This window comes from Seriola lalandi, unplaced genomic scaffold (assembly GCF_002814215.2).
Source record: "Seriola lalandi dorsalis isolate HSWRI2012SDOR001 ecotype SW California unplaced genomic scaffold, Sedor1 jcf7180002054464, whole genome shotgun sequence".
NCBI classification, from domain to species: domain Eukaryota; kingdom Metazoa; phylum Chordata; class Actinopteri; order Carangiformes; family Carangidae; genus Seriola; species Seriola lalandi.
In genome coordinates this window covers 492991-503403 of record NW_019525017.1, presented here as the reverse complement: position 1 = coordinate 503403, position 10413 = coordinate 492991, and the positions used below count along the sequence as shown (strand labels likewise).

Below are 10413 nucleotides of genomic sequence, written 5' to 3'. Positions count from 1 at the left end.
TATGTTAATAAACCGTTTGCTTGATGGCATTCCAAAGCCAATCACTTTGTTTTGGAGGGGTGGCGGGGTTGTTGCGTCCCTACCAATGTTGAGACCAAACCTATGCCCTTGCATACACACACAAACATTTGCTAATTTTATGGCTCTACAAGTCAAAAAATATTCAAGTATTATATAACAATGGCATATAACCAAAGTTTGTCACAAACTGTATACTAGTAGTAGTACTCCCAGTGACACTTCTAGTCTGTTTATTGTAAACCACAACATTTTTAATGTCGATCCAGGCAAACAACTCATGGTACATAACAAAACCTCCATATCGTAAACAGTTATGCCGCTAGCAGTTGAAATACACACAGACAACCAGGATCAGTATCAGGAAAGAAATCAGCAAGCCAGACACAGATATAGACAGAGAGTGTATCTATTAATGCCGATGTCCAACCTCTTCTTCACGGAGTTGGAGATGAAATATCCTTGTCATATAAAGGTTCAGTATTGTACTTATTGAATATTTTGTTTGTTCAAATAGTTTCTCACCTCCTCTCTCCATTGCTGCTACCCTACTACTCTCACAAAAAGCATGTAAGTATTTACACATGAAAATAACAATGCTGTTTTGGATCATGAGGGAGTCCTGGCTTATCTGGGATGCTGAGAAAAACCATACTGCATTTTATAGGGGACAAATAACCTTGTTATACTGATGACATTCAATAGGTGGAGACAAAGACAAAGTCTTCCTTACCAAGACTACCCAGTGTATGGCTCACACCTCAATCAGCAGGCATCGAACTGTTAGAGAAATGACTCCAGAGCCACAGCCACATAAATCACGGGATTTGAAAAATATTTTTATTCAAATATAACATGTTTTTCTGGTTTTTCTGTTTTGTTGTGAACATTGAATAGGTGTAAAGCTACAAGTTGCGCCTGAACTGAACTTTTTATTATACTGTGTCATGCATTCAGAAATGCTACATATAGAAATCATGCCTGACTCTTATGATAAAAATAATACGTGCGGGCAATTAATAGTTAACAGTGTCTTCCTCTTCTGAAATTCTCTTTGTTCTTTGCAAATCTCTGTAGTGTACGTTTGCTGTTATTGATTATTTTCATCATGTGTATTGAAGACATCAGTGGTGGTGCTTGCTGCCGGCAAACTGTTAGCAAAAATGACTTCACTTCACATCATTAGAAACACTTTCAGGGTGCAATCATACTGATCTCTATTACAATGAGAAAAAATAGTTTAATGTCATTCTTATCAATTCAGTCGGCATCCTGCATTATCTGTTTTATATTTCAACAATTCCTCTCCTCCATCAAGGCTCCCTCATTGGCCCTGTTTGTGTGCTCAGATGTGACCTTGTTTATTGCCTCCCTGGATCTACTTTCATGTCACCAGCCTAATCCTCCCCCTGCTCAGTGTTAACAGTGGAAGGTGTAGAATGAAAGATCCAGAGCAGCTGAAGGTATGGTACAGTTTGAATACTTACATGACATTGATGGATGAATGTTCCTATGCTACGAGCTTGTATTTATAAATCATGACCTAGTGGCTGAGGATAACACAAAGCAATGCAGCTCTGCAAAAAAAAAAAAAAAGTATCTTGTTCTTCCTGTTTTAAATATGTCTCACTAAGTTTCTCTGCACTGTGGAAGTTCTGAGGAGTTTGCAGATGTTGAGGTACCCTGGATTTTAAGTTGCATGTGTTCATTTGTATGCATATTTATTTGTTAACATATTGTATTCATTAAAAAAAAAACATTTCATGAGGTTCCATGGACTACACTAAACCATAGGTATTCTGATAGACATGTTGCAAATGGAAGGAGTTTCAATTTAATGAATATCTGTTAATTAATATCAGTCTCTATGTCTAATCTCTATAACCAAAAGCAACTATATAATTAGTTGTATGTCCTTCTTCCAAGATTTGCTATTAATGAGAGCCATGTAAGACAGCTGAAGCCTTCATTTTGATTAACTTCTGTTCAAGGTCGTCAAACCATTTTGACTCATGATGACATTCAAAGTCACAGAGAATAATAATAAATCACACAGAATAATATATTTATTTAAAAAGTGCAGATTACACTGATATTGCCAGAATATTAAGTACACAATGCTACATTATATATACATATATATGTCGATATTTAACATTCAGTTTTGACAAAATAAACACATTATGCACATTCAAACACTTAAACAAATAGCAGCGTCTTGGTACATATATATTTGTATACATTATGATTTTCTATACATGATCTATGCATCTTTTTTTTTTAAATTTCAATTATCCTACAGTATCTGTTACGAGTGGGTATGTATTGTAAATGAAGCTTGAATGGAAATGGAAGAAATGGCAATGGAAAAACACACACACTCTAGTCTTCTTGTTCAACAAAAACGCATGATGACTTTTGTCCTACCCAGAAACCTGGCAACATTCTCCCCATGAAGGAGCTCTTAATCTGCTGCAGCAGTCTGATCTCCTTCCTGCCTTCGCCCTCCCCTCCATCCTTCACCTCTTCAACTGCGTAAAAATTGATGACACCAGCTGGATGGTCAAGGTACACCCCGATGGTGGTGCACTGGGGAATATCCCAGATTTCTGTGTTTGTACCATTGAACCACAACTGGTAGTGGGATCCACCCCACCCAAGACCCCAGGACTGTTCATTCTCTCCCAGCCCACAGGGTCCGTCGCTTCCCCTCCTCCCTGCCCCTTCATAGGTGACTCCGAGGACCACCCATCCTGAATATTTAACTTCCCAGTAAGCTCGGAAGCCCAGTATGCCTTCTTTGCAGAGAACCTTGAATGGAAAGAGAGCAAAAATTTGTTGAACATAAAAACTAATATGTAAAACATCCAGATTTGTAACATCCAGATTGTGAATACCTGAGGTACATGCTCATATCTCTCTGGCCTGTCCAGTACGGGGCAAGTGACATCATCAGTCATGCGTGACACCTTGGATCCACCCTCTGTGATCCACAGCATCTTATTGGCTGTCTTGTCATCCAGGGAAAGGTTGATCCAGTCTGCAAGATGTGGAAAATATTCAGCTATAACAGTCAGAAAGAGAAACTACACAAGTAATAGTACAAAAAAAATGTCGAAAAAAGTCAAATGAGTGTTCTTACATTTCAAAAGATCAGCTCTGCATGTGGGCTCAGGGACGTTTGGCTCATAGTCTGGGATGTTTTCTGAATGATGAGAAAAGTCGTATTGAAGAGAGAAGCTGGTGGTGAATACAAGATAATAATAACATCATAACAAGCAATAGCAGAAAATAAACCTGGACTATAAAGAGGTAAACCTTCAGTGTGTTCTCAAGGTCTACTTTAAAAACTCACCTATAGGAGAAGCAGCAGCTTTGGATTTTGTCCCTGTAAATATAAAACAATAATTACTGTCAGTTGTTCTGCACTTCAGTTCTTACTGTCAAAGTAAACATTGTAAAAAAGAAATCTAAAAAAAATGAAATTAGTTAAGGGTTTATAACTGAACACCAATTTGTACTCCTGGATAATAAACTATAACTTTCTACATTATCATACATCATCTTCCTGAGGACTAAACAAGGGAGTTCTCACACCAGGTCTGCCAGCGGCAGGCATGATTCTCGTACTGGGAGCACTGGTTGGCATCTTTATCGTTTCTTTCTATGTTGATGTTTCTTGAATGTTGGCGTCTGTCAGCAGCGTACTGCTGCTATGATGCAAACGACTTCTTTATATACCCAGAGGAAAGAGAGCATTCAAGGTTCTGGGGGCCCCTGGGGCTCCATAAGAGAAATTTTGGTAAGGTATGTAGAGATAATGAGCTCACTAATGGGCGTGGCATGGAGGCTGCCAAACCAGGATATGTACGTCAGCGCCAACATCTGACCCGCTGACCCATATTTATCTGAGTGGTTCTGAATTTGTTTTTACAATTATCTTGTCATCTCTTTGTATTCACACACACACATCTTGGAAACTGATACCTGCCCAGGAACATGGACGTCCTGTACAGAACAGAGGGATTACGTAAGATTGGAGAAATGGGACTCAAGTGCACTTTGAGACCTTTTAGAAGTAGTGATGGAGAGAAATGAAACCCAGTGCAGTGTGGTTTCATTTGGTTTAGACTTTGTCAATATTGTGCACTTGTAAAGAAGAGTACTTCAAGTTAAAGATACAATCCTTTAGAAATATTTCTAGGAATGTACCTGATTTTCTCTCTTATGTCCATTAATATTTCTTGTGGTAGATTAATAATCCTTACTGTCTGTGTTTAGACACTAAAGTGAGGGGTTGAAATGCTATCATCACACCATGCGTTCCATTTACATATCACCTTCTAGATTCTAAATTCATTTATAAGCAACTCATGAGAGGTTATCTATTGGCTGAATTGACCTAAAGAAGGGGTTTGAATCAAATGTTAAGTTATCAGCCAAGTACATCACAATGAAATCACAACTCATAAGTGAAGTAGAAGTTTATTCAAGTACATTTTGTGTACTTATATCCAAAGGTGGTTCCACATTAATGCATGATATTCAGACCTATAGACGCTCTGAAAGGTTAAAAACTGAAGTCACAACCTTGAACATCCAGAGCAGCCACAAAACAGGGTCTCAGCTCAGTCATTTGGCAGAGACTGTTTGTCTGTCAGCAGTGGTTTAACGGTCTGGTGTCTCTTGTTTATCATAGAACTCAAACAGGTACACATGCACGCGCCACCTCTCCTTTATTTTCAACGGTTTCCTGTTGGGCACTCTGGGACAGTTCAGACATTATAGTTCCTGGTATGTACTGAGAATGTCAGCTGCATTGCAATCAGTGCACCAGTCAGTCATCTGCTTGGGTAGGCAGGAACACAAGAAGGACGAGACAGCCTTGACTAGAGGTTTGGCAGGGTGCCGAAAATGGTAAATACGCAGCCCGCAGCGGAGAGCATAACACAAGAAAGGGTTTATGACCAGCGACATGCTTTTTCTTTTAACCCCGGCCATGTGCATTAAGTCATTTGTGCTGGTAAGTGGTTGATGTGATAATGCAGGTCAAGAGCAGAGCCAAGCCTGGTATGATGAACTGAGGTATCTCCAGTGAAGTGACTTAGTCATTTAAGTATTTAGGTTACACCGGCCTGTGTTTGTATATATATATATTTGGATTGTGCTTCTTGTCTAACTTACATTTCATTTTCAGTGTATATTAATCAGATGTTATTTAATATAATGTATTTAATTGACTTGTCAATGCTTATACTATCATGATATCAGCGTCCTGCTTGTGCAAGGATCTTTCATTATTAAATTCTTATTAATGAGTTTTTGTGTGTGTACAAATGAATAAATAATAAATAATAAATTCTCTTTTAAAGTTTCTATGTGTAAAAAGAGAGTAATCATTTCTTAAGTAATGATTTCAAATGCTTTTTATTTTCATTTTGTTTGTTTTAAGAAACAAATAAGAAACATGTCTAGATACGATATTAAAATATTAAGTTAAACCTATAACAAAACTTCATACGTACTTAATATACATTAAGATATTCATAGAGCTGTAATGAATTCAATAAAAGCTTGACAAAAATCATGATATCACTATATTGTTGAACAAATAGAGTCAGTAAGTTTTTTCTAACATTTTAAAGTTTCAATGTAGGAACGGGAGGAGTAACTGCAGGGTTCTGAATGTTGCAGCAAGAGAAATATTAATGTTATTATATCACATTGATCATTTGTCTAACACACACAAACATATATATATAAATATATATATATATATATATATATATATAAAAGCCTATACTCGCTCATTCAACTTTTAAATTGTAGCTAAAGCTATATTATTGCACTTCTTTAATGTATTGTACATTTGCACCTGTTGGATCTCAAACGGCTTGACGTTTAACACCAGGGATTCTCACACGCAGTTTTAAATATTTGCAGCTGCATACTCTGAATTTGTGTGTGTGCTTGTGTGTGTGTTTGCATCCCATCCACCATCAATGCATCAATGCTGTCACTGTGCAATGTGAGGAGATCCGTGGCATTGATGTAGAGCGAGGAGGGGCGGGGTTTACTTGGGAACAGAGGGCATCCTACGGACATGAAAGCATCCATCGAACCTTTTTAAGGAGAAACATACATGCACAGCTCCAGTTACAAGCCCCCCCTCCCCTCTTCCTATATTGGCAAGATTTATTTCACCCCACCAGCTCCAATCCTTTCACCTCTGTCCTGCATTAAAGGTATATAAGAGTGGCATTAAGCTGTCACACACTGGAGCCAAGAGACTCATCACACTCAAAGAGAGCAGTGACATCAGGCCTGAGACAGATTCCTGCAGCAGCTTAAAGAGTTAGTCCAACCTCAAGCAGGAATCAAGATGCCTACTACAACAAGAATAATTTCTAACACCCGGAGAGCAGACAAAGGTGAACGTTTATTTTTCTGCATTTCACAGAATTTAGAATCACTGTTTTTTGATCTTTAATACTTAGTTTTTCCTCCAAGAGCTTAACTCTGATGCCTCATTTCGATTTTTAGAAGGTTCATCTCCTTTTGTGTCAAAATAATATTGCAGCATGCATTAGTTAAAGCAAATAATACAGAAGACATAAGCAATGCTTTTAAATGTACTGATTTAATAACCCCACTCTGTGTCTGCAGCACTTTTTATTAGCCTCTGAGTCAGATCCTGAGTGAATGGGTCACTAGAGCGTACGTGTGTGTGGAGGAGGCAATAATTCACTGACTGATTTCATGCTTGTCATTATGAGGGGCGTATAATCGGTTTATTGCCTTGGAGCGAGCGGCCTGCAAGTGTCAACATCATCTGCATTAAAACAGATTTCACATGCTGTACTATATGTATTTAACAAACAGCATGTACGGGATAATGCCAGGCTTGAAAATAGGTGTCATTAAGCAGGGTTGTGAGTGTACAGATAGTATTATTATGAAGTAGCATCGTTTGAAGAAGCCTTAAGTCTTACAATTGTCTTGCGATTTCTGTCACTTAAACTAGATTTTCACTATAATTGTTTTGTTTTTAATAATAAGAATCCAGCATCTTGTCTACACGAAACTAAATAATATAGTATCAATAAAAAAAAAAAGTCTTTCTTCACACACTTTGAAAACAGATTGAAAGAGCTGAAGTGTTATGCACCATTATAAAAAAAAAAAAAAAAATTCAGTCAAATCCCGTCACGACTTGACTAACAAGCCCCATGCAGATTTGCCACAGTGGGGTTTAGGCTGCGTTCGGGTTTAAATGTTTTGTATGGTGTCAAGTTGTAATGAGTCCAGACAAAGCAGTTATTTTCATCGCCTTGTGCTATATGCAGACAGGTGGCTTTGCATTCTGCCACGATCTCTTACAGCCTCCAGTCGACAGAGAGATAAATAGCCGCTCATTTAGACGTGGCACGCATACTGCATGGCGTAAAAATAACTGTTAAGTTTGAAAAATGTAGATAATGATGACAAGTAGATTTACATGCGATGGGAGAGAGCAGCTTCACCTTGAACTCTTTGTCTCTTTACAGCACCACACAAAACCTGCACTATTGTAATTCAATTGATTTTCTTAAGATTGATGCAGTTTGCTTCTTTTTCTTGCCAAAGTAAATTGCATTAATGTTCTGAGCTGATTTTTATGTGTGAATGAAACAGACAGTTTATTTTGGATGTGGCCTTGCTTGTTGATATAAATAAAACACATTGCTTATGTTAGTTAGATGATGACATCTTAATGCTGTGGGGATTAAGTTTCTCTTTTTCTTGATGTCCGTCCTTAACAAAAAACTGGCTCTAGAAAGCATGCAGCTGCTGATATGATGATCTGAAAGAGGCAGATGGTTTTCTAAGTATACAACCGTTTTGCAGAGTCTCACTTCATCACCTGTTGGGACACACCTGACACATACTGTAGCCTATATGTATTTATTACTATTCTGTCGTAATACAGGTTGCTGTGTTTTTTCTTGTAGCAAAAAAAGTCAAAGACGGAAACACGGGTAAGACAGTCACCTTACCACAGACCTCATCACACTATTTGCTTTTTAATTATTTGCACTGTAAATCCTGATTCACCAATTTCCCTCCTCTCATTCCTCAGAGAAGACCCCAGCCTACGAGCCAAATATACCTGAACCCAAATGCAGAGCTGATCTAATCAAACGTGCGATTTTTACTCTTTTATTAGTTTTATACAATCTGGTCCAAGTATGATTTTTTTCATTAAATTAATCATTGTCTCCTGTTTTTTCAGACTGGCTCAACATTTCCCTGGATGACAAGACAGCCAATAAGATGCTGTGGATCACAGAGGGCGGAGTAAAAGTGGCCCGTATGACTGATGACATCACTTGTCCTGTCTTGGATAGACCAGAGAGATATGAGTATGCTCCACAGGTATGAGGATGCAATTACATTATTTGGTCTAAAATTACAGTATTGAAAATAAATATAAATATAAATATTCTTTTGATTTTACCATGTTCAAAAAAAGATGGTGTGAAGCCAACCAACAGTGTTATAGAGCAGAGGGCTGGCCCCCTGTGTTTATTTAAATCCTGAGCCAACTGGTTTGGCATTGCAAACTGGAGAAAGTGAAGCTACGATAAATTCTCTGCAAGTGGCAGCTCACAGGTTATGTGAGATTATTTCTTAATTACACTGTTATTCCCACTCACATTCCACAAGGTCCTCTGCAATGAAGGCATCCTGGGCTTCCGAGGCTACTGGGAGGTGGAGTTTTCAGGATGGGTTGTAGTCGGAGTCGCGTACGAAAGAGCAGGAAGGAGGAACAGTGACGGATCCTGTGGCCTGGGAGAGAACGAGGAGTCCTGGGGTCTCGGCTGGAGTGGTTCCAGCTATTACGCCTGGCACAAAGGCGACAGTGTAGAGATCAAGGAGATCCCTCAGTGCTCTACAATTGGTGTATACCTTGACCAGCCTGCTGGTATCCTTAATTTCTATGCTGTGGAGGAAGTCAAGGATGGAGAGGAGGGTGCAGGAGGGAAGGAAGTTAAACTTTTGCAGCAAGTTAGGAGCTCCTTTAAGGAGAAAATGATACCAGGTTTCTGGATGGGGACACAGTCTAACTGTTTGATTGTAAAGAAAGAGGAAACCGTATCTACAAGTCAGTGACCTTGATCCCATCTCTTCTGACTGTGAAACAACTACCAGTATGTCAGCATTTACCAACTCAGCACAGGCTTGCATAAATCATGTGCACATCACATCATAATTAAAACATTAGTGTACATTAGATGTATTCCTCATATACAGGATCTGTGGGGCAGACATACAGTAAATGGTCGTTGCATTTCAATAAAGGGAACAAAGTGCAGGTAGGGATTCACCTTTGACCTTCCACTCTTTTGAACTTTCCTGAAACCACAGGACCACTCAAGGTTTATATTGATATATTTATATATATATATATTTATTTCTCCATTGTTATTGTTTGTTAAGAATGTATAGGGTTACCTAGTTTGGTATGTTTGAATAAATAATAAAATACAGACAAAGTCATTTTTCGTCCTGGTTTGTTAATACACATATTTACATATAGTGACAGCAAAAAAGTAGTGCTGCTACATGTGGAGAATTAATTTCCTTTATCAGTCGACTTATGAAGGACACTGATCATTAAGGAAACTGGTGTTCTGCGTAAGCTCACATTTTCATTTCATTACCGTGGGCTCTCAGCATTATAGAACGGGTGTAATACTGTAATTGACAAAAACAAACAAATTCATTAATCCGCCACTTTTACGCACAGACTCCTCCTCGCATCTCTAGAGTCAATTTTTTAACCAAGCACCCATTATCCCCCTGTGGGTCTCCATATTGGCACCAGGAAAAGGTTTCCTGGTGATTTATGGTGGTTTTTGTGTTCTACTTGAGGATAAATGTGAGAGATGTTGCAATAAGAAACCCTTTTTTTTAAAATATGGGTTTTGCTCTTTAAATAAATATTAATGCCACTGATGCAAGACTTGGTAAGCCACTTTTCACACAGTCTTGAGTCTTGGCAGGTGTAGGAATTAAAAATAGATGTATTATATAGGCCATAGATCTTTATCTGTCAGCATAGTTTAACGTCTTCTTTGGACTGTGTTGTCTTTGTTCAGTGGATTCTGCTTCCCTGCCGCCTCACTCAAGCCCAGCTTCTGATTCCTACTTTCAGTCATGTTTGCAACCATCTTCCTACTCTTTTGCACACACTCCTAGAGTTTCACTGGTGTCCAATGCCTGTGTTAGCCTTACATATATCCATATGTCAAAGTCAAGGGCATACACCCCCTTGTCCCCCTGCTGAGAAGCTGCTGAGAAGCTGTTCCACTGACCCCAGCACCTTCTTCAGACTCTCCTATAGCCCCCCCC

General features: G+C 38.6%; 2 protein-coding genes across 3 annotated transcripts; one reads left to right on the top strand and one right to left on the bottom strand.

Moving 5' to 3' along the window:
• Positions 1 to 2056: 2056 nt before the first annotated feature.
• On the bottom strand, positions 2057 to 3729 carry LOC111658729 (stonustoxin subunit beta-like). 2 transcript variants are annotated; one of them, XM_023411371.2, is made up of 5 exons: positions 3616 to 3729; positions 3374 to 3406; positions 3161 to 3223; positions 2916 to 3058; positions 2057 to 2829 (listed from the first exon to the last, which is right to left on the bottom strand). In XM_023411371.2, the coding sequence occupies exons 1-5, from the start codon at positions 3665 to 3667 to the stop codon at positions 2401 to 2403; spliced, it is 720 nt and encodes a 239-aa protein (XP_023267139.1). In that variant the 5' UTR covers positions 3668 to 3729; the 3' UTR covers positions 2057 to 2400. The 2 variants fall into 2 exon arrangements, with proteins under 2 accessions (XP_023267139.1, XP_087031477.1); XM_087175351.1 differs by having other exon boundaries at positions 3649 to 3729.
• A 2492-nt stretch (positions 3730 to 6221) lies between these two features.
• On the top strand, positions 6222 to 9558 carry LOC111658657 (stonustoxin subunit beta-like). The gene is made up of 5 exons (XM_023411237.2): positions 6222 to 6449; positions 8010 to 8036; positions 8138 to 8200; positions 8291 to 8433; positions 8725 to 9558. The coding sequence occupies exons 1-5, from the start codon at positions 6401 to 6403 to the stop codon at positions 9169 to 9171; spliced, it is 729 nt and encodes a 242-aa protein (XP_023267005.1). The 5' UTR covers positions 6222 to 6400; the 3' UTR covers positions 9172 to 9558.
• The last annotated feature ends 855 nt before the right edge of the window (positions 9559 to 10413 follow it).

What these genes read in the sequence shown, in the direction of transcription:
- LOC111658729 (XM_023411371.2), bottom strand. Translation starts at nt 3,667, where the DNA reads ATGCCAACCAGTGCTCCCAGTACGAGAATCATGCCTGCCGCTGGCAGA. An exon ending in GCCTGCCGCTGGCAGACCTG is followed by an intron (nt 3,407 to 3,615) that starts GTGTGAGAACTC and finishes TTATATTTACAG; the next exon opens with GGACAAAATCCAAAGCTGCT. An exon ending in CAGAGCTGATCTTTTGAAAT is followed by an intron (nt 3,059 to 3,160) that starts GTAAGAACACTC and finishes CACATCTTGCAG; the next exon opens with ACTGGATCAACCTTTCCCTG.
- LOC111658657 (XM_023411237.2), top strand. Translation starts at nt 6,401, where the DNA reads ATGCCTACTACAACAAGAATAATTTCTAACACCCGGAGAGCAGACAAA. An exon ending in CACCCGGAGAGCAGACAAAG is followed by an intron (nt 6,450 to 8,009) that starts GTGAACGTTTAT and finishes TTTTTCTTGTAG; the next exon opens with CAAAAAAAGTCAAAGACGGA. An exon ending in AGTCAAAGACGGAAACACGG is followed by an intron (nt 8,037 to 8,137) that starts GTAAGACAGTCA and finishes CTCATTCCTCAG; the next exon opens with AGAAGACCCCAGCCTACGAG.